This window comes from Tripterygium wilfordii, chromosome 21 (genome assembly GCF_013401445.1).
Source record: "Tripterygium wilfordii isolate XIE 37 chromosome 21, ASM1340144v1, whole genome shotgun sequence".
Lineage (NCBI taxonomy): Eukaryota > Viridiplantae > Streptophyta > Magnoliopsida > Celastrales > Celastraceae > Tripterygium > Tripterygium wilfordii.
The window spans coordinates 13,748,425-13,776,014 of NC_052252.1; the positions used below are offsets into that span (position 1 = coordinate 13,748,425).

The window sequence follows — 27,590 nt, forward strand, 5'->3', positions numbered from 1 at the left end:
GCAAGCTGTACTGATTGGGAGTACAATCGTCAAGTTGAGTATGATGACATTGCAGCCAGCCAAGTTTATGAAAATAAGAAGGAATTACTCCATGCGGTTAAGACTTGGCACATAAAAAACAATTACCAATATAAGACAGAATGTTCGAAAAGAGGGGTAGTTCAATTAAGATGTGTGAAGGAGCCAAATTGTAGATGGTATCTTCGGGCAATGTTGAAGGAACATTTGAATGTTTTCAAGATAACAGTGATGAAGGGTCCCCATACTTGCACAAACGCTTCACTCAATCAACGCCATAAACAATTGAATTCAGAGTATCTATCTGAAGAGGTGTTTTCATTGGTAAAAGCTGATTTGAAAATAAACATTGCAGCTATCCAAGCACATGCCGAAACACATTTGGGGTACTCAGTATCGTATCGGCAGGCTTGGACAGCAAAACAGAAAGTTATGGAAAAGTTGTTTGGTACATTTGAAGAGTCATACAATGTTCTACCTCGGTTCTTTCATGCTTTGCAAATCTCTAATGCTGGATCAGTGGTCAATTTTCATCATAAGGAAGTTATTGGGGGAGCGGCCGTATTTGAACGGGTGTTTTGGGCATTCGCTCCTTGTATTGTTGGTTTTCAATTTTGTCGCCCGTTGATAAGTATTGACGGCACCCATCTATATGGCAAGTATAAGGGCAAATTGTTGATTGCAGTGGCATTTGATGCAGACAATGGCCTTTTTCCCTTATGTTATGCACTTGTGGATAATGAAAATAATTCCAATTGGGAATGGTTTATAGATTGTATTCGTACATATGGCGCTTGTATCATCGTCCGTGTTCACATGTGTTTGCTGCATGTTCTGCAATGAACATTGGATATTCTCATTTAATGGAGGATTATTTTACATTGTCGGCGTATGCAAATTCTTATGGACCAACTTTCTATCTGATTCCAGATGAGACACAATGGCCTGAGTACACTGGTCCACGCATATTGCCTGATCCTGATCTCCGAAGATCAAAAAAAGGTCGTCCAAAATCAACACGGTTAACAAATGGAATGGATATGAGAGAGGCTAAGTCACACTACAAATGCAGCATATGTCATCAATCTGGGCATAATAAAAAACACCATAAAAGTAATATTTTTACTTATATTTATATTTAATGTAATTGATATTTTTTTAAGTATTGATATAATTTTTTTTTACATTACTAATTATCATTGTTAATGCAGATTCTGAGAGTTGATACATGGCGCGTACGCGCGGTGCTCGGACAGCCCCTAGAGCTACTAGGTCCATAGTTTCTGAACCGACGGATGGCAGTGTTTTAACAATGCAGTCTGAGCATCGATCTGAGGGTGTTTCTAGTGGCCAGGTTAGTATATTTTGTGTTATAAATTCTAACTCAATAAAATATAACTTTGTTAAAATTAAACTTCTTTTTGTAGTATGTGCGGGACTATATCACCTTTAGACATCATCAACTATGGCCATTAGATGCACGTGTCAGACCCTTTGTTATTCAGTCGGGGTTTTATGGTGTCACTCAGATTGGTCATATTAAGCTCGACCACGGATTATTGACTGCATTAGCTGAGCGTTGGAGACGCGAGACTCACATTTTCACATACAAGGTGGTGAGATGACAGTCACATTACAGGATGTTGCGATTTTATTGGGACTTAGAGTAGACGGACCAGCAGTTATTGGGACTGGACAACATCATTGGGATGAGGTGATGATGCGATTACTTGGTCGAGTGGCTAATAGTAATGAGAGGACCGGTGCATCTTTGTCCCTGACATGGCTATGTAGGCATTTTGGTCATCTCAATCCACCTCGTGTTGATGCACCGGATGAGGTTCTACAGTGTTATGCTAAGGCGTATATTATGGCCATGCTATGTAGGCATTTTGGTCATCTCAATCCACCTCGTGTTGATGCACCGGATGAGGTTCTACAGTGTTATGCTAAGGCGTATATTATGGCCATGTTTGGAAGCATACTTTTCACCAGCACCACAGGAGATAACATTCCACTAATGTATCTACCTTTATTAGAAGATCTACAGGCGACGCGCGAACTTAGTTGGGGAGGTGCTGTATTGGCATGCTTGTATCGGAATTTATGCCGAGGGTGTATGCAGGGTACGAGACAGATGGGTGGATGTGTGCTTCTACTTCAGGTATTAAAAATATTTGTTATTTTCTCATGTTTGTTTGGGGTTTAGGATGTCCACTAATGTTTGTATATATGCAGTTATGGTCTTGGGAGAGATTGCATTTATGCCGACCAGAGGTACCTCCATTTCAGCCACCTGGAGAGGCTGATATTGCTGGAGGAGAGGAGCCATTACGACCACTTGGGCCTAGGTAATATAATTGATTTATGCTCCTGATATAACATAATTGATTTGCATTCAATCTAATGATAATGTTCTGTAGATGGAGTACTCGTAGGACTTACAGACATAATCCTCGACAAGTCCTTTTATTTGCAAGAGATGAGTTAGATCGACAAGCCCATCACCAGGTACAACGATGACAAACGTTATTAAATTACTTAAATAGTTGTTACGTGCGTCTAAACAATATGAATAATCAAATATTTTGATAATAGGTTGAGTGGATGCCATATACTCCAGAGCGATTGACTGTTGCACCAGTGGTGTGCATTGAGGGTGCTCGAGTATGGAGATCGATCGTTCCCTTAATATGCTTCGAGATAGTAGAGCTTCATTGTCCTGATCGTGTTATGAGACAGTTCGGGCTATCTCAACATATACCTGATCCAGTGGATACCATTGACAAGTTACATGAAATTACCCGAAGGGGTCGCGGGGATGTTAATTGGGTTGACCATCACGCGGAGTGGCTAGTCCAATGGGATGATCGGTTAAATAGAATAGCGCAGGAGCGGTTCCCGTATACAAGTCTTGAGGCCTACATGCAGTGGTATTCATCTATTACATGTCGATCTATTACATCTGTCGCTATAGCCCCTACTCGTCCGATATTGGAGTATGAGCCTCACGGAAGTAGACTACAGCGTGTGGTAAATCTTCTATCATTTATCCATAAATAAATTGTGCATTGTTCCAAACAACTAATTACTTTATCTTTCATTGGTACGCAGGCAATTTTGGCATTGGCGGGTGCTAGGAGAGCTGCTGCTTCTTTGAGGGATGCGGTTAATGATGTTGTTGCCCACAACTGGTTCACAACTTGTCGTGATATTATGGATGAGCTCGGTGAGGGACATCGTCTAGCTGATGTTATGACAAATGCTGGAGAAGGTAGACCACCACGAGTTCCTCGACGTACACGAGGTAGAGCACGCGAACATGCTGGATTTGGTACTGACTTCACATTTCAGCAATCACAACTGACACAGGAAGCTCAAGCTCCAGCACCATCTACTACCCCTAGCACTTGGCCGCCACGTACTAGGCGGAGGACTGGCATTTAAACCGCTTTGATTTTATTACTTAACTTTAGTGTTTGAATGAATTAGAAACTTGACTTCGTACTATATGTTATATGATGCCGTGTTATTCACTACGTGTTATTATGTCATCAGATATTGTGATTGTCTCAATTTTTTACAGGTTGGTTTGTTGCGGTTCTCATAAACGGTTTGCAGATTTCAAATTGGCACTACAATGACGCTGTTTGTACTAGCGTCATTAATGTTTTTACTAATGACGCTATTATAAACAGCGTCACTTTTAAAATATAATGAAAACGCTGTTCCAAATAGCGTCTTTAGATTTGAAAAATTACTAACACTAGTGACGCTACTAGAGACAGCGTCATTCCTGATGACGCTGTTCATAACAATGTCAAATACCATTTTGGTAAAAAATTATTTGCGAGTCCTATATTGGTATTTAAAACATCCAATAATCCCTGTACGGAAAAAAAACTCCGAGGAGGGAAGTTTCGTTTTGAAATGAGATTTTTTCTTGAAAGATGTGGAGCCCCATTAAGCTAGAAATGCATAGTTATTTGGGACATCAGTAAACAAATGTACATGGAGCCTAGCTAAACCACCTCTTTCATGCCATATAGAGCTGTTCAAACTTCAAACACCGACATTTTGATTCGATTTAACTATATATTCGGCCTAGGATTCACCTAATTGTTAATTATCGTGTCGTGAGGCCAAAAAACAAAAACATACTAAAAAAAAAGTAATTTATCAATCAATGAGCAAACCGATTCTATCCACTCAATAAAGCTACCCAAAAAAGTGTACTAGCAAGTTTTACAAATTAATGAAACAATTCATAAACGTGAAAAAGGTTCAACTCATACAGAAGATATCTATCTGTCATCGTCATCTTGAGCACCAAATCCATCTCCATCTCCATCTCCATCTCCATGAAGATAAAAGGTTGTGCACAACATTGATAATAATGTTTGTGAACGGCCGCAACTCTGGATTCTACATAGCTTAGTGATTTTGGACCATTTTCCACATTTTGTGTTCTATACACAATTTTAAGAAGAAAAAAAAAATCAATCCATTCAACATATCTATAAGTATAAAATGAGTTAATTTTGTATAGAAAAAATGAGTCAATTAAGGAGTAAAAGTAGTTTTTTTCTGATATCATGTTAAATGGTAGATGTAAGGTATTATTTGTTGGAAACAGACAAAATTAAGGTAGGTTTGTTAATGTTGTTGTAGGCTTCGGGAAATAATATCCAACCACAGAAACTGCCGACAATGGCCCACGTGGAGTAACTGCGTACGTGGGGGGTCCCATGACATGTTAATGCTAGTCCGCGTGAAGGCCTGCGGCACATGATGATGTTGAAGTTTCACTGTAAGCCTATGGTTTAAAAAGAACTGGGCCCAATAAAAAGCAACATGGGAAACTTATGCGCCAGGGTCACTAGATTGTGTCATTGTCTCCAATGTGACCATTATGTTGGACTTATATGATCATGATTAAAAAGAATTGTATCATTGGACCACATAATAATTTCTTTCAAAATTATGATTTGGAAACCTGCAAATGCCAAAAATAATAAATATATATATATATATATGATAGTGCTAGAAGCCCAATTTTATGTAGTCCAACAGCCCTAACCTATCCTAAGTCCATATGGCAAGCTAACTCAGCAAAAGATGAGAAAATTTGAAAAGAAACGATTTTCAAAGAATAAATGATTGGATAAATTTGAAAATGAACGATTTTCAAAGCATTAGAAGGTTTTCGAAGTGTTCTTCGTAAATTGAAATTCATTGTTTTTAACTGAACTACACTGTTTTTATCTTATAAATTCCATTGTTTTTGCTTAAATTCATTGTTTTATAACGATTGAATGATATATTAAGATCAATGGAATAACTAAATTCTAATGAAATAACCAAAGATCTGACACATTTTCAATGGAATGAAATATTAAGATCAATGGAATTTTAATCAATTATTTTAAATCAATGGAATAACCATAAATCTGAAACAATTTTAATGGAGTGACATTAAAATTAATAGAATAACCAGAGGTTTGTCATAATTTCAATGGAATAGCTAATCCATTGGTTTACATCAATGGAATAACCAGAGGTATGACATAAAAATTAATGGAATGACATATTAAAATCAAAGGAGTAACTACTCCATTGGTTTATATCAATGGAATAACCAGAGGTCTGACATAAAAAAATCAATGCAATGACATACTAAAATCAAAAGAATAACTAATCCATTGATTTAGATCAATGAAATAACCAGAGGTCTGAAACAAAAATCAATAGAATATCATTATTAAAATAAATGGAATAACTAAATCATTATTTTTTTACTTGAAATCCATTGTGATTTATTTGAATTACATTATTTATTGGTCTAATCACCTAAAGGATGTTGTTATTCAACCCATCAATGACCTCGTTCATCCCCCCTAACGCAATGTTTTCATTATTATCCACCATATCGTAATTGAAATCCATGATAAAAAAAATCATATATCAACACTCAAAACTAGAAGATTCAAATAGCTCCTCCTTTAGCGTTTTTTCTAGATTCAAAAAATCATAAAACCACGTTAATGCCAGATATGAGTAACTTGATTGCTTTTAAGTACAATGTGATTTTACACGTTCTTAGTTATGAACAGTGCTTGACATTTTTACCACTGCGTTCTATACCTCCACCTCAACATGAACGTATTACAATAGGATTTGTAAATGGTAATAACTTCGTTCAATTGGAATTGACAAATGGTTATCCAATGCCTCCTATTATGATTCAGTAATTTAGATACAGGTATGATCATGCAAAAGAATGGGTCACTCAGTACAGAGAACAACTTGCAGCATACATTAAACGTACTCACTAATACATTGATGTGATGTAATAAGTTTGCTTTAATTGATGGGATGGGATGGGAAAACTAATTTTTGTAATGAGAATTAAATGTCAAATCACACCTAATTCAATAGAATTATATATAAAATAATAAAAAAATTAAAATCAATGATTGGGGGTGGGATAACCAATTTAGATGGTAGGAATACTTTTTCCCTTAGATAATATACTATATTATTTTTCGTTGAGACATTAATGCACCATCTCGGAAAGTGTGTTTGCAATTCTTAAGTTTATCTATATATTTATATACTTATATTATATATTTAAATATATTCTTAGGTATATACTTATATATTTATTATTTTGTTATTTAATAAAAATATACGATTCAACCTTCATCGTAACGGTTGAATCTCGAAAATCTTTAATCTTCAATCTTAACGGTTCAATGCACGGGTCGGATTTAAAAACTATGCTTAGGATGGATTGGACTACTAATGTGTTCTCTTTAGCATTTTCCATATGGGAGATGGTATCCTCACTTCCTATTTAGTAATCTCACCCCCAAATAATTTATTTGTATTTTTTTAATATGATTTTATGTTTGATTTGATATGTGATTCTTTTTATTTGTGTACGATTTGATATTAGATTCACATTCTCATAATTAATTTTTCGACCCTATCATTGGTTTTTCCACCCTCAACAATTAGTTAAAGTAACTTATTATCTCACATTCATGCAGATTGGTAGGTACATTTAATGTATGCTGCAAGTTGTTCATTGTACGGAGTAACCCACTCGTTTGCAGAATAATACATGTACTACACTTGTTGAACCAAAAGTTAAGACAAATACCCATGGATGCCCAACTACCAAGAAAAAAGTTGACACATCTACTCGTCGTGATCCATCTGCATTTGAGTATATTGAACATGAATTTATTCATTCACTAGAATCGGGTAGACACAGTTGTTCATCTATCCACATCCCTCCATCACTTCGTTCAGTTGGCATTGACAGATGGTTACCCGATGCCTCCTATTATGATTCAGTGATTTAGATACAAATATGATTCTGTAAATGAATGGGTCACTCCGTACAGTGAACAACTTGTAGCATACATTAAACGTACCCGCCAATATGCATTGATGTGACGTAATAAGTTACTTTAATTAATTGTTAAGGGTGAGAAAACCAATTATGGGGGTGGAAAACCCAATTATAGGAATGTGAATCTAATGTCAAGTTACACGTAAATCAAAATAATCAAATATCAAATCAAACGTAAAATAATATAAAAATAAAAATCAATTATTTGAGGGGTGTGATTACTAAATAGGGGGTGAGGATACCATCTCCCTTTCCATATATATATTAGGTTGACGTCAGTGGCAGACGGAGGATATCGTCTCCCTTTTACACTAATTACACTATAAATCCATGACAAGTTAACCCTAGGGCCCCCAATCAAAAAAAAAAAAAAATTAGGCCCCCAATCCATTAATTTCCACCCAACCTACTACTAACTAACTTTGACCCTACCTAACCCTCATAAATCTTAGGCCCAAAAGTTACCTTCTCATTTGTCTAGCTCACCTGCAAAGCCCCTCAAATCCTCTCAATATTTCGTATCCTTTGGTGTATTGACTTATAAAATAAGTATTGATTTTACCTATAGCAACAACAAGTGTTGAAAGATGCTTTTCTGGAATGAATATTGTCAAAACATATTTGCGCAACCAAATGAGTAATCAATTTTTGAATGATTGTCTTGTATATTACATAGAAAAGGAGTTGTTTGGAACTATTACTAATGATATTGTTTTTTTTAACTATTATTAATGTGTTTTATATTCGTAAATCGATTATATAAAGAACCCAAAAAAAAATTCTCAGGGGCGCTACCCCCGGACCCCCGGTGATTTCAATTCCTGGGTCTGTCATGGGTTGACATTAGCTTGACAGGTACAATTTGTGATATTTCTTTTAACAAAATCGAAAGTTTAGGATGAAAACAACGGTTTGCCTTCCAATCCAAGACTCAAATATGTTTCTTCTCGAAAAAAAAATACTCAAATATGTTTCTATCGACTTTATGGTCTCCGTTAGTCGTTAACCTCTCAAGTTCACAGGAAACTTATTGGCCTGGGCCGGCCCGACATGTAGGTCTACTTTTCTAGTGGGCCTTTATTAACCATTGTATAAGAAATGCTGATTAAGGTTTTATTTTCGTGACAAAAGAACTGTGGGTCTTGGCCCATGTAAAGCGCCTAATAAAAAATTTGTTAAATTAAAATTATATGAAATTAATTGTAATTAATTAGTAATAGCAATGAAGGATAAGTGTTGTGTACATCTGTGATTTGGTTTACATAGTTACTTATGAAACCCAAACCCAGGATTGTTTTCTGCTTAATCAGATACATACATGGTCATATATCTCCATAATTTTAATTAATTTAGGAAGGATAATAAATATTTCCTAGTTTAGCATTAACCAAAGTGGTATAGCCTCGTTGGTCGTAACCCCGGTCTCCCCACTCAACTGTGCGTGCTAGCGCGTGCAGGCGGGAGGGAAGGGGTTCGAATCCAACGGGGAACGAATGCGAGAAATTCTCGTCCACTGGAGTTATATCCCACCTGGGCCTAAGGCCCTGACTTAAAGCCCAGTCCGTCTAGTGAGGTGGTTGGCTGGGTTAGGGTTTACTCCTCTGGGCCGTCGCGTAGGGCAAAGCCCGCAAGACGCGTCTGGGAGAGGTTCCCTAATCAAAAAAAAATTAACCATGAATATATAGTGTAATTTATTATCAAATCATCATCTTCATCTCTAACCTTCAAATTGTGATTATTGTGTCTTCTCAATTGGAACAAAACCTCCAACGTATCTAATATTGTCTACATCCTCTATACAGTTCTGTTCTTGCTCAATTTTTACAAAGATATCTTCTTTTATTTTGTTTGTCTTCTTTTTTATGTTGAAATGTGCTTAAATGAATAAAATTTCCCCACCATTTTACCAATACCTTGAAATGGTGTAATATATATATCATTCACTCGCATTTCAACAGGTTTAGGGGTTTAGGGCCTTGAGATGATTGAGATGGACGATATAGGATTGGAACTGGTTATTGGGATTTCAGTGGGAGTTGTGATTGGAGTGGTGTTGGGTATATTTGGTTTCTTATGCTTGAGGAAACAGAGGAGGCTACCTGATTTGGATAGGATAATTTCTTCCCAGAGAGTTGGAACTGTCTCTCTTGGGGAGACCAGCGAGACTCTTGCAGTTAGAGTTCTTGCAGCTAATTCAAGGCACCAAGAAAAGGATTTCCTATCTGAGGTTAGTATGGACTATATATTCAGCAAGGGAAATTATGTACTCTGCAACTGACTTTGCCTACTGTAGACTAATACGAAAGCTGTTCAATATCTTTCAGAAGCCTAGTAAAGTGTTGTCTTGCTTTTGGTTGAATGTATTAAATGAGTAATCTTGTTAGTTAAGCCATGGAATCTCTTGCTGCAGCCTTTTTTTTTATACTGTTAAAGTTTCATGCTCAACGCAATTACCAATTCTCTTACAGAAATGGAAGACAAAAAAGATCTGTATGAAGTATCAACATCTCTTTTGCTTTCTTTGCTCTCAGGAGTTTTTGCTAGGAAGAGTGCACCACAGGAACCTTGTGAATTTGGTGGGATATAGCATCGAGAAAGGACATCGTATGCTTGTTTATGTTTACATGAGAAATGGTAGTCTTGATTCTCATTTATATGGTAACAAAGCAAACAAAATTTTAAGGAGTATAATTTGTTGCTGATATGCTAAACTTCATCTTAGAATTAGAATTGTTGTGCTTTTTGCCAGTTATGGAAGTTCGAAATCAAGTTGAATATGCACAATCGCTGCATTGTTTGGTAATGCAGGTGAAACACACGATGACAAGGGTCTGAACAGTTGATCCGTGTAGCCTGCATTGTTTGCGTACCTTCAATTGTACACAGTGACATCACATCTTCTAACATTCTGTTGGACAAGTCCATGAGAGCTAGAGTAAGCATTCTTTGTCTGATATGATCAACCCTGCTGCTGTAAAATTCAATTTTACACTAATCCAGATCTGTAATTACTGTTATTAACCGTCAGGTTGCTGACTTCGGGCTCTCCAGAGGAGATGTTTAGCCCACATTCACAAAGTATCCGAGGAACTTTAGGTTACGTTGATCCTGAGTATCTATCAACAAGGACCTTTACTAGAAAAGGTGATATTTATAGTTTTGGAGTATTGCTCTTTGAACTAATTGCAGGAAGGAATCCATGTCAAGGCCTTAAGGAATATGTTGAACTTGTAAGATCTTTCGTTCTTTTGGAATGTGTTCATATGATTAGGCAAGCAGCAGCTGGTTTTTTCATGTTATGCATATTTACTTGTCTATATTTTACGGTTATGGTTAGGCCGCAATTAGTGCTGAAGATAAATTTGGGTGGGAAGAAATCGCGGACGCTCATCTTGATGGAAAATTTGATGCACAAGAACTCAATAACATTGCCGCTGTTGCTTACAAATGCGTCAATCGTCCTTCAAGAGAGCGTCCTTCAAGCGTAATCGATGACTAAATCCACGAAGGTTAACTTTAAAAGTTAATTATAGGATTATATTCGTTAATCTGTCAGCGGAACAGACTGACAAATTTCTTTAGCATCATTTGGTATTGGAAATTATGCCGTGATATTCACATTAGCTTGATATAACAAGCAAAGCTTAGAAAATCTCCAATTTTATTATAGAGCATATGTAGCCAAGCTACAAGTTTCTTGATTCTCGCAGGTTTGACCAACCCCCCCTACTTCAGCAGTCCCTTAGCCTTCAAGTACTCCACAGTTTGGTCATAAATCTCCTCTATCCCATACTTGAAGCTGAAACCTTCGCTAACGAGTTTCTCCGAAGAGAGAACTAACTTGGTCTTGGAGGGGAAGTCCCCAAAACTGCAAGCATTGACAGAAAATGATTCAGAAATTCCAATTAGTCGATCTATCAAGCAAATAAGACTGCTATTTGACTGATGTGAATGCTAAGGCCAGTGGCTTACTCTGTTGGGACTTTGTACTGAGGGTATCTTTTGTTCAAGAACTTAGCAAGCTCAGGAACACTGGTATTAACAGCACAGCATATGTATCTGCCAGAAGCCGATTCCTTCTCAGCCAAAAATACATGGGCGCGGACAACGTCCTCCACATGCGATATTGAAATTGAACCTGACAGCATTTGCATGCCTTTCATACCATTTATGAGGAATTCATTACCTGCAACTTATCAAGCTTCCATTTAACAATGTTATACCAGTTACTTCAGTGCAGATTAAAACATCACATGATACATCAAACCTGAGATTAAAGCCGTGGCAAGCCCGACACTGCTGGGAACATCTGTGGTAAGAGAAGGACCAGCCATTAGAGTAGGGATTACGGTAATGAGATCAATGTTGTTTTCTTCAGCAAACTTCCAGGCTGCCTTCTCAGCTAATGTCTTGGAGAGAGGGTAACCCTGCAAATCTTTATTTTTAGATCCCAAAAGAGCTTAAATATCGACATTTTATCTTGTTTGAACTTTCAAAATTAATACCCAAGTAGGTGGCTTATCAGAACTCAAGAACTCAGTATCAGTCCAGTTCTTCTCATCAAAAACCAAACCTGTACCATTTAGCTTGTTGATGGTAACAGCAGCAGCAGAGGATGTCAAGATGACCCTTTTAACTGTTTTGGCTTTAGCACAAGCTGTCAAGACATTCTCTACACCTTGTATTGCTGGCTTAATCATATCATTCTACATTTCAAAAAGGGTATTAGAAAAATTAAAACTTTTTCATGTTTGTTGTAACAATGAATACAAGCTCTACTAATTTGTACCTCAGGATCTTCAGAAGCAAAATTGACGGGGGTCGCGACATGGAAAACAAGATCACAACCTGCTATTGGGGCATCAAAGCTTTTCGCATCGGTTAAATCTGCTCCAAAAATCTTTACTTCTCCCAATTCTTTCAGTGCAGTTAGGGGAGCGATTTTCTTCTGATTGTCTGTGCACAAAAACATATTTGAGTCCATCATCACACATATAAAATAAATCCCCTGTTTGTTGCAAAACAGAACAAATGTGGGTGTAAATGCAAAATAGACGACAAAAAAACGAAGACATTATCAGACATCAGAGGAACTTGATCTCTATTCAGGATTGACAACAAGAAGACAAATTAAGGATGACCAGAAGAAAATAAGAGATGGAGAAGAGAAGGTGTGACTGACTTGGGTCTCTCACGGTTGTGTTGACAGCATAGCCTTTCTGAAGCAACATCTTCACCATCAACGACGCCACGAACCCAGTCCCACCTACCACGCAGGCTGTCTTTTGTCCGGTGACTTTGGTTGCCATGTTGTGATGTAAAATTGTTTCCTTGAATTGACAAAGAACCCTGCGTTTGAATATATGACAACAATGACGATTATGATCAAACAATCAGAAAATACAAACAGAGAGAGATTTGTAAGGGCTAGTTGGAGAGTTATGTGTTAATATAGACGTTTCAAATGGACTAGATCACTAGAAGGAGAAGGTGGTGTGCGTGACTTTGTGCCTTCACCAACGATTCAAACCTCGATTGTCTATCTACCCCACTTTTCTTTCTTGAGGTTGAAAAAAAAAAAAAATCATGTAAAATTTGGATATTATGACTAAATGACGTAATCAGGATTTGCAACGAGAGAAGCACTGTGAGGGTTCAAGGGCATCGTCCCCAAATTTTTTTGAGTTATTTATATGTCGTTTATTAACTTCCATTCGTTTCATTATGTGTAATATGAATAAAATGTTACAAAGAGTTGAAATTAAATGAAATAAATAAAAATGATTAGATTTAATCTTTTAGATAAATAAATGGAATTAGAAACAATCTTTGCAACAGGTCAAAAATTAAAGAGAAAAACAACAACAAAATGAATGCTTATAAGGAAAAAAAAAACAACAAAATGACTGCATGTTACCCGGGAGAATAGAACTTGCTTGTCAAGGTTAAGAAAAACTTACGATAACTATCAGGCAAGAGATAATTTATTGTTCCTTCATGTATGCTATATATATATATATATATATATTTCAAAAATCGGCGATGGATCGTCCCTTAATGAGTTAATGGTTTTCTAAACTAATAAGTTGTACTAACAAAAAATCATCGGGGCCCAATAGCAGACACGTCCAATGGCTAATCTCCTCTAGTTAGGCCCAAAGTTCTACATTTTTACCAAAATACTACTTAAAAGGCTGAGGCCCATGGCCCAGCCCATATATGACACTTCATTCCTTACATCAATTAAAACATTAATTAATATAACATGCACATATTCATGGGTCTTCCACCGTAGACCCTTCGCATCTGTCACTTCACCGCTTAACGGTCTCTTCAAGTTAAATTTTGTAAGAGCAACACTTCATCAATTGCTTTGCTTGACCTAGCCATAAGATCTATCCGGACAACTCCACAATTCTTCATATCAAACACACCCGTTGCTAGGGGTGTTTAAACGGATTGGCTGTTCGGTTTCAATTCCGTTTTAATAAAATCGATATTTTGTCGATTTGAGAAAAATGAAAATCAAAGCGAACCATTTTATAATTAAAATTGGTCTAAATCGTTGAGGATCGATTTAATTTCAGTTTTTCGGATTGAAAATGTATGACATACAAATTACTTTATTTTACAAAATATCATTTAAGGAAAATATAATTCGTTAGTTTATTTTATAAACCACAAACAATCATTTCATACTTCACAACACTATATATATGATATATAATTTATTAACACATTAATTATTTTCATTTTCGATTTCAAATCAAATTTTGTTTTTAAAACCAAATCGAAAACTGAAATTATCAAAAATCGAAAATCAAAATTATCAAAAATTTTAAACCAAAACCAAAAACCAAGAAAAATAACCGAATTAAAAATTTTGATTTGGTTTTCAGTTACGATTTGGTTCTCAACACCTCTATCCGTCATCATCTCCCTTTGTTGAGCATTCTTCCACGACACTCAACATCCTCTTGCATTATATTCCAAACCTTCAGTTTCACTAATTTGATCATCGAAACTTCTTTGACCGGCACCCCGATCAAAGATTTTCCAACTTCCCTTTGAGTTTTTTAAACTTTGATATTTGTAACATTAATCATTCAAAAAGCTATAAACAGTTGTCGTAGAATTTAGCAGAAGTGATAAGATCCATAAATTGCATTATAAATTTCATAAAAAACGATAATTATGACATTTGATCCGAATGTTACCGTAGTCATTCCCCAACAATCACCTTAACTTAGTGGGAATCCATATTAAGCATAACCGACACGGCGACACCGATTGATTCACACATATTGGGCCTACTCGCTTGTCTTTCAAGGACACAGAGAGATTGACAGCGGTTTGGTCGTCTCATACCCTCATGCAAGGAGTAGCTGACAACCTACAAAGACACACGTGACCGTCTTGGTGTTAGGTGACTGGAATGAATTTTCCATCTATACAACTATTTGCTGTAAATCTCTCCAGTCCCAAATTGTATGACTCCAGAGGTTTTTGCGATAGATTTTGACCCAACTTAATCTATCGTTAAGTTGAAAACTTTTGTGTGTACGGAATTGACGCCCAAATTAAAGTGGAAATCAGTTAGTACTGCTTTAAGTTGTAGAAATAGTGTCTACAGCATAAATATCACTAGGACAAGCACAATGTAATTCTTTTTTATTTATTTATTTATTTTTTTCATAGATGGCTGGACATTATGATTGCATTACCAAAGAAAAGATTGAATATCATTTCCCGCCCAGCACTCCTTTCTTGGTACCAGTTGCAGGGAACTCATCATCATCTTTTATTGCTAAGTTGCCTCAGAGAGAAGGGCAATAATATCAGTGCAGAAGACATACTAGTTGTGGCAGGGAAATCTTTCCAATTTCAAGCATGAACAGTTAAAACCAAATTTAAGGGACCCCTGAAAATCGAAAACATAGGATGATGCAAGGAAAATAAAGGAGAGGAAACCATGACTGTGATAAATGCCTACAGCATCCACAGGTCTATTCATATTAGCATTCTATGCCAGAAAGAACTTTTGCTGGAGCAAGAAACTCTGTAAGTAGAAGATGATAGAAATGAAACCATGCCTTTTTTTTTTTGCAAATAATCTATGTAAAGAGCTGATATAGGTCACAAAATCCAAGCTAGCATTAATTGAAGCACCTACCTTAATTCTGGGTCTAAAACATTATCACAAAGCAAGGGAGCAGAGCTCTTGGATTTAGCAAGAATAGCTCCTCAATATTTGAGTGACGGCGAACTTTCCGTGCCACTGAATTGAGCCCGGATTGACCTGCCACATCTTGAAATTTCTCCAAAGATTGGCTGACTCGCCCTGCGATGACTCTGCATACTAACAGAGCCTTTCTCAGGGACTTCTTTTCTTGATCAAGTTCAATAGATGCAAAAGCTCTTCCACCAGTGGAAGTAGTAAAAATTCCACCACTGCCATTGATTTCACTGTTCATGGAGAACCCATGCCTTAAAATGTGACATGCACCGCATTTTTCAGATGTGCATAGGCAGGAGGAGCCATTCTTGCCAAGAGAACATGCAATAGTTGTACCATAAAATCTTAAAAGCTCATTACCATCAGCGACACAACGAGGGTGTTTCCTAGGCAGTTTGCATGCTTTGATTTTTACTGATTCTCTGTATTCTTCGAATTGAGCAAGAGTTCTTTGCATACTGTGAACCTTCAAAATTCTCTCTATCCGGCAACCACCGCTCTCAGTTCTAGACCAGCCTGTTCTGCAGATTATTTCTACTACCCTCCTAGATGAGTCGCCTTCAGCGAGTTCAGTCACTGCAAAAAGAGAGTGACATGTGATATATATCCATGAACAAACACAAAAAAACCTAACTTCTATCAAATACAATAGTACTCAAGCAATAGAAGGTTTTATCAGGCCAAGAAAAGCAGAAAATTGAAATCAGGAAACCGAAAAATTTTGGCATCGAAATATGAAGGAACAAGCTCAAAACACAATGCAACAAGAAATGTTGGACGTAGGCTTGTTACCTGCATGACTGGAGAAGAAATGTGCTTCAACAGCGTCTGGCTTTCTAAATTTCTCACCACATTTTTGACAAAATAAACCTGAAGAGCCATGAAAATTAGCATCAAGGGTCCCCCTCCTCCTTGAAGGAGTACTAGCCCCTCCACCACCAAAAACAGGAGAACCACCATGAGTTCTCCTCGAATAAGCAGTCACCTTTCTAGAGTTGGATCGGGAAACTGTATGGCGACCTCCAGGTCCCGGTGTCCCTGGCTTAACAGTACTTATGGAACTCGCACCATCCTCCTTGGCAGCCCCACTTCTATCCAACCTAGTCATCTTAAGTTCAGAAAATGAATTCTTGCGGAGGACTACTTCATTTGTTATGGGGTTCAGGATATCACCACTCACCAAAGATACTGGACTGTGAAGTTGTTGCTTCTCTGTGCGTCTCTTGCTTCCGTGAATAACATCTCCAACATTTGATGAGGATCTCGAACACCCTGACCTGTGCGGCTCATATACAGGGTTGTTGTAAAGATTTCCCTTTCCCCTTGAATCATGTGCATCTGATGAGTCTGATCTGCACCGTAGAGATCTTTTGATGAAAAACCAAATTCTAGCCATTCTACCGCCCTGTTTTCTCTGTTTTCAGACTCCAGAAATTTGTCAACTTTCACAGGATAACTCTTCATTGAAATTGCCAAGGAAAACAGACCATAAAGGAAATACAGTATTTCTCAATATATCGATTCAGTTTTAGGATATTACCGCAACTTTCTTTCCTTAAAAAGGGTAGCCCAAGCAGAACAAAATATACTGCGGCTCTGCTGGTGCAAATGGGAATCCAGTTATTCTGGCAACTTAATTAAGAGCCAAACAAGGTATAATATATGAGTCCTGTCAATAGGTGTCAAATTTACATCAGCACAAAAAATCAACTTTGGCTAATCAATTAAGGACCCCAATATCACATTCATAAAACCCAACAGCAATGTAGTGCCATGCAAGGATGGAAAGAGACAGGTTATGCAACTCAAATATGGACATAACTAAATTAAGTAATAATATCAATGTCATATAATTCCTCTCTCTTCTATCTCTCTCCCCTTCCTCTAGATTTCTATTTGGTATTAATGGAAGAAAAAAAAAGGCAACTAGTCAATGATATTGGACCTTTCGCATGAATCACGTTTTTGGGGACTGACTCTCAAGGTTTAGGTCCAGTAACTTGACTCCCATCAGCCGTCTTAGACTTGGTAATTATCCAATTCAGATGGAATACAATATTTGCACTACAGACAGCATCACAAACAGAAGCTTTAATGACTCCATCAGAAGTAATGATTCCATCCTCAGCTTCTTGTTCTTAGGTAGGGGAAAACCCTTCCTAAAGTGTGAACCATGACACCAATACATGAGAAATACTTGCTGGATCTATAGTAGCATATATACACCTAAAACATTTATTTCAGAGAGCCTGTGCACAGAGCTAATCATATTTCTTGAAGGATCATCAAGCTACGGGCACTACTGGTATGTTAGAACCCATTTCCATGTCTTTAACAGAGAATCAATGTGCTCTATCTTCCTGGGGGCCATTCTTCAACATCCACAATCAATCTTTATTTTATTGAACTTGTGAAACAAACCCCCTCCTCATATATGCAGATAATTGAACAATTCCTAACTTGATATTAGTGTCCTCTTCCACTTTGTTATCTGTTCTCTCTACTTTCTCAGCAGCCTATCCACAAATTGCTTTACAAAGTTTAATAATCTGATTGAGATCCAATTACGCAAATTTGAAATCGATGATTAAAAGAGTTTTGCAGGAGAAGCATGTGAATAGAACATGAAATCATTACTAAACGTTACCAATTATATCAGATTCATACGTACCTGTGATTATTCAGAAACCCTATGATAAAACCCTAAAATTTATCTGAAAAGAGAAGAAACAGAAATCAAGACAAATTTTCTATCACTAACCCTAAACCCAGCCCTAATCATCAGTTCTAGACCAAAGGTTTAATCATCTTCAGCATGAGTATCCTTGGAGGCGCCGGGCCTCTTCGGCAACAAGGTGTTGTGAATGTTAGGCAACACACCGCCATTAGCGATGGTCACATCGCCAAGCAACTTGCTCAGTTCCTCATCGTTCCTGACAGCCAATTGAATGTGCCTTGGAACGATTCGACTCTTCTTGTTGTCCCTTGCAGCGTTTCCGGCCAATTCCAGCACCTACACGCCACAAATCACGATCATAAGTCAAAGCAGTCAAAGGACGAGATACGGATCAAAATTATATTACTGTGATTTCTAGTCCACGAGCATCAAAACAATCGATAACCACAGAATCATAAAACAAAAACAACGGCGTCAATAATGACCTCAGCCGCTAGGTATTCAAGGACGGCGGCGAGATAGACGGGAGCTCCGGCACCGACACGTTCAGCATACTTGCCGGCTTTCAAGAAACGAGTAATACGGCCGACAGGGAACTGCAGACCGGCCTTGCTACTCCGGGATTGTGCCTTCTTCAATGCTCCTGCGCCCACCGACTTCCCTCTTCCAGCCATCTTCAACAAGAGAGAGTTCAAGCAACAAAGAGAGATTTGTTTCTCCGCGTTGCGGGAGAGGCGTCGTCGAATGGATTTTAGAGGGTATTTGGATTTGGATTTGGATTTGGATTGTTTATATAGGTTTTAAGGGATTGATTGTACAGCCAATCGCATTGACTCCACGCGGATCGTGATATGTGACCGTCCGTCAGTTTATATGCCTCTGAATCGTCGGATTGAGATTATTGCGTTCCCGCATTGGATTGACCACTTTCAAAGGCGGGAAACATCTACGAGACTCCGAATCTACAACCAAGCAAATATTTGGGCCTACAGCTCGATCAGAACTTTATCGGTGCAAGACTGCAAGTAAATTTTGGGCACCAATTGGTTGGGCCGCCATTTTGAGACCTACATATTTGGGCCTACCAACAACTCATAAAGCTCAATCAGAACTTTTTGGGTTTCAAGTTACAGGGTCCTTTGCCATTGTCATAACAAAATAACAAACGGGTTTTTTTTTTTATGGAGTATTAGGCAATCATGGTTCCACTCGCAAGAATTATTTGGATTGCCCCTTCAAGAGAATGTCTTAAGTCAGATTTGTGCAAAAATGTAGTTCTCTATAAATTTATATAGACGAAACCCCATCCCAGATATTACTGTATATACTGAGTGCTTATCAAGCAAACAATGATGAGTGGAAGGGGAGGAAAAAGAGAACGGGGAATACTGCAAAACATAGAATGTAGAACAACGGCCTCAAGGACAGACAGATGAACAATACTAGATGAGGACTATTTGCACTCAAGAGTTAGCTAAGGACACCCCAAAATCACAAAAAAATCTTTATCTAATATCACCCCAATTGACCCTACCACTTCCCTTCACTCTTTCTTCTTCCCTTCACTCCTCCTTCTTCACTTACCAGAGGAGAGAGAGTCACTCCCAAGCTTGAATGGAAGCTGCAACAACAGCTCAAGAAACAATGGGAGCACCAGCAATAGTGTAGTACCGATTTGTTAGCTTGTTTACCTCCTCAAGTTCCTGCCTTTATTGGGAACAAAGGCAATATGCAACACCACCATAGCCAGCCATGTCTGCCATTGCACTTCTACAAAAAGCTGCTCAAATGGGTGCTGCAACAAGTAATGCTCCATTACCTAGAGCAAGCAATGATGACATGATGGAGCAAGCAATGATAACATGATGAAGGTGGAGGGGAATTTGTCGGCTCGGAAGTTGGGGGATGGGGCTGCCTTTGGAAGGTGAAGGTGAAGAGGAATTAGTCGGCGGAGGATGGTTGTAAGGTTAGGGTTTGATAAAACAAAGTTTCTTTTTTTCTTTCTTTCTTTCTTTCTAATCTCAGCCGTTGGTGAGATCCAACGGCTGAAATTATGGGGTGCAGATTGTTAAATTTTAAAAAAATCGAAATTGGGGTATACCTATAAATGTTATGTTTTAGATTGGGGTTTATTTAGAATGGGGTGTACTTAATTAAGTTGGGGGTGTAAATAGTCCTCATCCAATACGAAACTGACCAAAGTGATGATCCAACGCAACAAATAAGTAGGCTGAAGCTTTCATCCAAAAAAAAAAAAAACAAGTAGGCAGAAGCATTCAGATGCAACAACAATAATCTCAACAGTAGACCTAGACATGGAGAAATAAATGATAAACAAACATCTACAACGACACAGGAATTTCAGGAATTGGTAACTATAGGAACCTCTCACATCTTCAGTAAACTACAGCCCAGATGACCATATCCTTTTAAGCTTTACGTCAAGACAGTTGAAGGTTGTGTGTTAACTCAAGACATTGCACAACAAAGTTGCAAACTGATAAATAAACTACGGTCACTGTCATGTTAAAGACTTGACTTAAGACTTAAGAGAATACCATTTAGTCGCATACCAAAAATCTCAAGAAATGACTTAAACAGCAGATGAACACATCCATACTTTGTTGGAAGCTGAAATTCTCTCTATAATTCGTCATGAATATATCTCCACAACTCTACTGCAATAGCATTCTGCCAATTTCTAAATTTAACATTCTGGCAACCATCACAATTGAAATTTCCAAATAAGCCTATCATACAAACATGAAATAGTCCAACTGTCTTTAGAAGGAAGTCGTGATCTCATTTAGCAGAATAGTCTTTAATCTTTAACTAGAAACTAGAAAGCATAAGAACAATCAGCAAGGATACCTTTGCACCTCTAGCAACTCAACAATTTTTCATAAGGCATGAGAAATAAAAGGCACTTTCCCGATTTTCTATGAAGAACTCTTTAGTAGGAAACAAACAACAAACAAAATGTATCCTCATGAATTCACCAAAGTAACATGAAGTAATAAAAAATGAGACTACAGCAGTAAAGTGTGAGATAATCCAAATCCAGTCTGTAAATTATATGAAGTTATGAACTGCATAACGATATGGTTCCATTCAAAATTAACACAATATTTGCAATGGAATCGAGTGTATAAAAAGTCGGTTATTTGCCACCTGAGAGAACTGGTTTAGGAAAAATCCAAAGAAAAGTTGAATAGAACCTTCAACTTATCAAATAACAACGGGAAAGGAAAATGACAAAAACTCAATTTACATTAAAGTTTAAACGTTAGAACAACTGAACAAGGGAGAGGGGGAAAATCAAGCAGGGACATTGTGAGCCTTAAAATGAGTTGAACGACAACTCTTATGCATCACGCACTAAGATAATATACTCAAGAGAAATGTGGTTACATTACACAGAAACGCAATAGCTCTTAATCAGTTAACTCACATAAAAAAATAAATAAAAAAAAAGTGACGATCAAACATCAGTCACAACTAACACTAAATAAATTTCCATTAAGCACTCGTGACACTATATCATAAGTGGATCTCCAATTGCAAAAGCAATACAAAAATATTCACAGCGATTGAACAGGTGACAAGGATGGTAAAAATAGAAGCAGTTATCTGCATAAATTGGGACATGACACAGAAACTGCCGTCCACAAAGCCCTGAGGCCCCTGACATGATCAATAATTAACATTACGGTCATTATCACGTCTAATTTCACAGTCAACTTAGAAATGATAAGCAACAATATATCATTGCAACTGAGTATCATATACTAGTTGGTATGAAATGATTAGCAGTACCAACAACTCAAGCTAACATAGCATAATGTGTCATAACAGGCAACAATCAGAAGGCCAAAAGCAGAAAAATAATAGAAACCAACATAAATATTTAAGAAAATTTAATAAGTTTGAACCCACTAAGGCATCTAACTGATAATTAAACTATAAAATGCAGCCTAAGATCATGAACAGATAGAATTTCAGGCAGCATACTTATAGGAACTTAGATTGGTAACGGACAAAAACTCCATAATTTGGTAATTGATAAAACTTCAAAATAACTGAAAATTTAAATACTAAAGCTTCCCGAGAATCTGCAATTTATATACCTTCTAACCACTTAATTCTCCGCTGACCTGTATGCCTCCAGCACCACCTTTGCCTGCTCAGCGATCACCTCAGCCCTTCTCACAAACAGCTCCATCTCAGCCAGTTTAATGCTCTTCCACTTCTCCTCAAACTCCACTCTCTTTGATTCCTTGACCAAGTTCAGACCCTTGTTCAAGAAAAACCCTTCCATCGCAGCTACACCCATGCTATTATCAATTTTTACCACCTCATTCCCTCTATGCAGCAGGGCCCCGTTCCTCTGATCCACACTATCTACCACCTTCGTTTCCTCCTTAACCCAAGGGCTATAGGGAAACTCCGAAGTCAAGTCTGCAGAACTCTTGCTCCCTGTCTGACCCTTCTTGGTTGCTTTGCCATTGGACTTGACTTCAGATTTCACCGCAGCACCAGTTGTTCCTTCTCCACCCCAGATTTTCTTGGACAACTCGTAAGCTCTCTGCTCGTGGAGTTTGGAAAACGTCATGTCCTCACCCTTCTTCTTGCCTTTACCAGCATTGTTTTCGTACTTCTTCTTCAACCTCCTCATCTTCTCCATCAATTGGGATCTCGTTGCATCAAAGCCCAGCGATTTCTTGATAAATTCGAGGAAGCCATCCACATCGGCATTCGGGCTTTTTCCGTTCTTCTCAGTAAAGTCGATCATGCCTTCCAAAAGGACGATTTCATCGTCCTCACTCCAAAGGCGCTGGAACAGATGCTTCTTCGTATCGTCACCAGACTTTTCTGTCGAGGCACCATTGGGAACATCTTTTTCCTTGTTCTTGGCCCGCTTGGATTCCTTTGGTTCCCGATCTGTCTCGCTGACCCGCTTCAATGCAGTTGTAGATTTCGAGACAGTAGAGGGTTTCGATTGGGGCTTCTTCGTTGTGTCGGCATTGTCCTCCATAGGTTTAGAAGCGATGGGCTTGACGTTGGAGTGGTCGGGTTCCGAGTCAGAGCCGGAATCAGAGCCGGATTCAGTTTCAGAATCTGAAGCGTCGGTGTGAGTGGAAGCTGGATATTTCAGCTGTGGTGGAGTAGCAGACGGTTTTTTGGCCTCAGTCTCTTCTTCTCCTCCAGAAGAGGATTCAGCTTCCTCTGCTTCTTCTTCAGAGGAAGCAGCTTCTTCATCTGACGAGGAAGCAGCTGGCGGCTCCTCCATGGGTGTTAAGCGCTTCTTTGCCATCTGTAGCGAGATCGCGAGAATAACAGAGAGGGGAGTTGGAGAGTTTTAGGGTTTGTTTGGATTTTGGAGAAGAAAATTTGAGAATTTATGTGCGATGCGAGAGTCGATGCGGACTCGGACCTTTCATTTTCACGGACTGACAGCGTGGCATCTATAGTGTAAGTCACTGCCACGTAAAACACGGCCCAATCCAGATCTAATCGCCAAAATTTTGAATAATGGGCCTGGATGTGGTAGTATTGGGGCTGGACTAAGGAACATTAAATAAAAAAACCGAGCCGCCCGAAGTAATAAGAGGGAAGGTCCAGCCGGAGAAGGATTTTTGGTTTGTTTCTAATACAGTCGTGCAATGTACACAAAGCTAAAAATGTTTTCACTGTTTTCTAAGAAGTAATATACTCCCCGGTGGGCGGTGGATAGGGGGTTTTTTTTAGTTCCATCTCTTTTGATTCAAAAGTTTTGAGATTTACCATATGTGGTTTGGTTAATGTTAACAGACTCCTCGCTAACTAATTTCTATTAACTCCATTGATGGGAAAGTCACATGTATATAAAAATGATGTCGTTTTGGACAAGTTTACAAGTGTTTTTGACATCAAAGTGCTACGGAAAGTTTTGAGATTTACCATATGTGGTTTGGTTAATGTTAACAGACTCCTCGCTAACTAATTTCTATTAACTCCATTGATGGAAAAGTCACATGTATATAAAAATGATGTCGTTTTGGACAAGTTTACAAGTGTTTTTGACATCAAAGTGCTACGGATCTCAGCAATTGGGATCTCAGTTATCTCAATTGTTGAGGTATATACACAAAATTTAATGTGCATGTGGAGCTCATCACACACATTAAATCATGTGCATACACCTCAACAACTCGGATCATAATTGTTAGTATCTTTATCTTTTTCGATTTGACATAAACATGACGTGAATGTGAGCTCTCCTTCACTTGATTGTCACGTGAATGTAAAAATTATCGTTTTTTAGCATGTTTATGTTTTTGACACACATGACATGCACGTGACTCCATCGTAACCGTATTGATAGAAGTTAGTAAGGCAGGTATGTTAACATTGACTAGACCATGTGGAGTGAATCTCCAACATTTTTGAACCATGTAAGTCCAGACGCTTTTAAAGGACGGACCAAAGACACCTTCGTTGATTTCCCTATCTGAAATAACCTCAATTACCACGAATGACAAAATGTGAACATACCTCTCAATGGTACTCTCTAAACTCCCTTTCTAAATTTGCATTTAACCATGTTCAAACATACTCTATAAATGAGATCCACTAGAACCACAATGGAACTCTCTAACACTCTCCAAAAATGGGTTTCACTCTAATAAAATCTTTATTTCTCAATATATTATTGTCTTACATAAATCATGTTGCACGCTCAATTGTCAAGGTCAAGATTTCATTGAAATTATTGAAAATACATAAAAACTAGATCAAAATTGAAAACAAAGAGTTGAAACATTCCTCCAACCATAGGCACAGAGGCGGACACACTCATGAGTCACTACGACACAACCCCTTGTGACCCAATAAAATTTTCATTAACCCTCATATGTGCTGATGTGGCGGCCCCAACCAAAAAAAGGTCCTTAGTGGTCCATCCAGACCCAACTCACTATTAGTACTTTTTGTTTGTTGCCAAATAGTCATTATGTTTGATATCTCTATATCGTTGTGTGTATATACCTCCAGAGACCCCAGATAGTGGTCGCGAACAAGAGAGTGGAGGATGTGGTTGTAGAGGTCATGCACAGCTTCCACTGTTGTTGTGTTTTTATATTTGCGGTCTATATTATTTGTGAATCGTGAATCCATGACATAAATAACTCAATTTTTTTGTGTTATTACTTTGAAGTATTATTAATGTGTTTTTGTATTTGTGGTCTATAGTTGTGAATCATGAATCCATGATATAAAAGAATCCCAAATTTTGTTGTGTTATTATTTTGAAGTATTATTAATGTGTTCGTGGTCTATATTTATGAATCACGAACTTATATAAAAAAAAAACCCCAATTTTTCTTTAATGTTTTTATGTTATTGATTTGAAATATTATTAATGTGCTTTTATGTTTACAGTTATATTCGTGAATCGTAAACTCATGACATAAAGAAACATATTTTTTAACCTTTTACTAAATGCAAAATTTTCGACATATTTAATTAAATCAACATTATGGCAAGTTCTAGTTTTAGTTCGAGAGTTGAAGCCTTCAATGTTCGCTTGCTTGCCCTAGCCCAAAACCTCCACAAGGAAAGATTCAAAATCTTGTCCTTGCCCACGGGTTTGGCACAACTTTCATATCATCGTCTTTGATTTTGCATATTTGGGAGTGTTGACTACTGCATCTTTTATTATAATTGGATGTTATTATAATATTGAGACAATAGACAACTTTTTGTTATGTCAATATCTTATATCTGATTTATATATATTTTATCTATATTTATGTATGCGTGTCCTCTGAAATTCATGTGTCGTGTCGTGTCCTGTGTCTGTGTTTCCAAGGTCAAATTCAAATTGAAAAATTTTCACCTTAGATTTGAGGGGAATATTAGAGAATATAAATGGAATAGATTATAATTAATATTGATTGATAATCAATCATAATATTTGTAATATCAATCAAAAACCCTAAAATCAATTAAAGATTTGATTGATTCATTTCCTTGCCCCACACAACCCTATAAATATGGACTTCCTCTATAATAAAAACCAAATAACTATGGCCCTCTATTCTTGTCAAGGAATGGAGTAATGGATGTGAAATATGATAAAAATATTTCGCTGGAATATTAAAACTACTATGGTCAAGGGTTCTTATGCTCCTCCTGAGGACGGTGAACTCCCAATCAATGCCTGTATGGGCCCTACCAGCATAATAACTCTGAAAGGAAGGGTATGCAACCAAATTCACCTCTGCCCATGCATTGAACAAGACAAAAAGGACAATGTTTGATGGATCATCAACGTCACCTATTTCCTGTTAAATAACAAATTTTAGACATGAATTTTGCATAGTATTTCTTGTAATTAATACACCACCTTTTTTTTTTGATAAACATTAATACACCACCTTAGGCATTGGTTTTGCCTGTAATCCTGGTTGAAGCTCAATTGTTAGTGTATGGGTCAAAAACCGTTGACCCGAAATATTCGAGTATATGTTGAAAGGCCCGATGAAAGTCTTGGTTGGGCCGGCCCAAGCATCTATACAAAAGTAAGCTTAAGGTCCATGACTGCTCCCAAGGCTTATGATACTAAGGAAGTCCCATATTAGGCCTCAAGCCCAACCACTACCCAAGAAAGAAGTCAGTCCGTATGGTCATCATGTGAACTGGAACACTATAAATAGTAGAGAACCCCTCCTCATTTACTCTCTTAATTACCTGGTATCTCTCTAAAAACCATTCACTTCTCTCGCTAAAATATTTCTCACCGTTGACTGACTTTAACCATCAGAGCTTCTTCGGCCAACACCACACTGATGACTTAGCTTCACGATCGACCATTCGACCCTACCTTTGATCTGATAGGACTGTTATAGGCCTCGTTCGACGGCTACAAGTTGATTGTAGATCTACAGTTAGTATCTAAAATTATGCACAACCTCTACAGCCATAATTTCTGGAAAATAGTATGTTTGCTGCTCAAATTTAACATGATTTTCTTGAGAAGGGCTTGACTCCCATTCCAAACAAGTTGATAGACTCCGATCTTGGAGTCATTATGCATCATTTCTTTAGGTTGAAAGGTAAGGTTTCTAAAATAGCTCGTGATGTTTGTATGCTGATGAATTTCTAGCCCATTACTATTTTCAGTTTCTTTCAATGAATGATTTTTCAAACAGTGAAACCAGCAAATAGACAATCGCACGCAAGAATCTTGTATGTGAAGA

The 27,590-nt window shown here is 37.6% G+C and overlaps 5 protein-coding genes across 8 annotated transcripts; 1 reads left to right on the plus strand and 4 right to left on the minus strand.

Annotated features, from left to right (window-relative positions):
• Positions 1-9,419: 9,419 nt before the first annotated feature.
• Positions 9,420-10,937, plus strand: LOC119987962 (calcium/calmodulin-regulated receptor-like kinase 1). Its single transcript, XM_038832875.1, has 5 exons — positions 9,420-9,665; positions 9,970-10,096; positions 10,267-10,357; positions 10,467-10,668; positions 10,776-10,937. The coding sequence occupies exons 1-5, from the start codon at positions 9,420-9,422 to the stop codon at positions 10,935-10,937; spliced, it is 828 nt and encodes a 275-aa protein (XP_038688803.1).
• Positions 10,938-10,986: 49 nt separating this feature from the next.
• Positions 10,987-12,853, minus strand: LOC119990111 (anthocyanidin reductase ((2S)-flavan-3-ol-forming)-like). Its single transcript, XM_038835952.1, has 6 exons — positions 12,621-12,853; positions 12,228-12,394; positions 11,944-12,144; positions 11,706-11,865; positions 11,411-11,624; positions 10,987-11,306 (listed from the first exon to the last, which is right to left on the minus strand). The coding sequence occupies exons 1-6, from the start codon at positions 12,745-12,747 to the stop codon at positions 11,165-11,167; spliced, it is 1,011 nt and encodes a 336-aa protein (XP_038691880.1). The 5' UTR covers positions 12,748-12,853; the 3' UTR covers positions 10,987-11,164.
• Positions 12,854-15,216: 2,363 nt separating this feature from the next.
• LOC119990108 lies at positions 15,217-18,093 on the minus strand. Of its 3 annotated transcripts, none has more exons than XM_038835949.1 (3): positions 16,855-18,093; positions 16,467-16,774; positions 15,217-16,250 (listed from the first exon to the last, which is right to left on the minus strand). In XM_038835949.1, the coding sequence occupies exons 1-3, from the start codon at positions 17,136-17,138 to the stop codon at positions 15,625-15,627; spliced, it is 1,218 nt and encodes a 405-aa protein (XP_038691877.1). In that variant the 5' UTR covers positions 17,139-18,093; the 3' UTR covers positions 15,217-15,624. The 3 variants fall into 3 exon arrangements, with proteins under 3 accessions (XP_038691877.1, XP_038691874.1, XP_038691876.1); XM_038835946.1 differs by having other exon boundaries at positions 15,220-16,250; positions 16,467-17,088; positions 17,215-18,093; XM_038835948.1 differs by having other exon boundaries at positions 15,220-16,250; positions 16,467-17,099; positions 17,215-18,093.
• A 199-nt stretch (positions 18,094-18,292) lies between these two features.
• LOC119990114 (histone H2A.6-like) lies at positions 18,293-19,317 on the minus strand. Of its 2 annotated transcripts, XM_038835957.1 has the most exons (3): positions 19,271-19,317; positions 18,837-18,959; positions 18,293-18,687 (listed from the first exon to the last, which is right to left on the minus strand). In XM_038835957.1, the coding sequence occupies exons 1-3, from the start codon at positions 19,295-19,297 to the stop codon at positions 18,475-18,477; spliced, it is 363 nt and encodes a 120-aa protein (XP_038691885.1). In that variant the 5' UTR covers positions 19,298-19,317; the 3' UTR covers positions 18,293-18,474. The 2 variants fall into 2 exon arrangements, with proteins under 2 accessions (XP_038691885.1, XP_038691884.1); XM_038835956.1 differs by lacking the exon at positions 19,271-19,317 and having other exon boundaries at positions 18,837-19,181.
• Positions 19,318-21,839: 2,522 nt separating this feature from the next.
• On the minus strand, positions 21,840-23,762 carry LOC119990109 (probable transcription factor At1g61730). The gene is made up of 2 exons (XM_038835950.1): positions 22,479-23,762; positions 21,840-22,035 (listed from the first exon to the last, which is right to left on the minus strand). The coding sequence occupies exon 1, from the start codon at positions 23,663-23,665 to the stop codon at positions 22,490-22,492; it is 1,176 nt and encodes a 391-aa protein (XP_038691878.1). The 5' UTR covers positions 23,666-23,762; the 3' UTR covers positions 21,840-22,035; positions 22,479-22,489.
• Positions 23,763-27,590: the final 3,828 nt, after the last annotated feature.

Bases quoted from the DNA above. Each gene is read 5' to 3' on its own strand.
- LOC119987962 (XM_038832875.1), top strand. From the start codon at position 9,420: ATGATTGAGATGGACGATATAGGATTGGAACTGGTTATTGGGATTTCA. The intron at 10,358-10,466 runs GTCCATGAGAGC...ATTAACCGTCAG, and splicing joins TCTAACATTCTGTTGGACAA to GTTGCTGACTTCGGGCTCTC. The intron at 10,669-10,775 runs GTAAGATCTTTC...GGTTATGGTTAG, and splicing joins TTAAGGAATATGTTGAACTT to GCCGCAATTAGTGCTGAAGA.
- LOC119990108 (XM_038835946.1), bottom strand. From the start codon at position 17,070: ATGGCTAGAATTTGGTTTTTCATCAAAAGATCTCTACGGTGCAGATCA. The intron at 16,251-16,466 runs GTAACAAGCCTA...CTCTTTTTGCAG, and splicing joins TTTCTTCTCCAGTCATGCAG to TGACTGAACTCGCTGAAGGC.
- LOC119990114 (XM_038835956.1), bottom strand. From the start codon at position 19,025: ATGGCTGGAAGAGGGAAGTCGGTGGGCGCAGGAGCATTGAAGAAGGCA. The intron at 18,688-18,836 runs GTCATTATTGAC...TGTGGCGTGTAG, and splicing joins TTGAATACCTAGCGGCTGAG to GTGCTGGAATTGGCCGGAAA.
- LOC119990111 (XM_038835952.1), bottom strand. From the start codon at position 12,747: ATGGCAACCAAAGTCACCGGACAAAAGACAGCCTGCGTGGTAGGTGGG. The intron at 11,866-11,943 runs GTATTAATTTTG...AAAGATTTGCAG, and splicing joins CTGATAAGCCACCTACTTGG to GGTTACCCTCTCTCCAAGAC. The intron at 11,625-11,705 runs GTTTGATGTATC...GATAAGTTGCAG, and splicing joins TGCCACGGCTTTAATCTCAG to GTAATGAATTCCTCATAAAT.
- LOC119990109 (XM_038835950.1), bottom strand. From the start codon at position 23,665: ATGGCAAAGAAGCGCTTAACACCCATGGAGGAGCCGCCAGCTGCTTCC.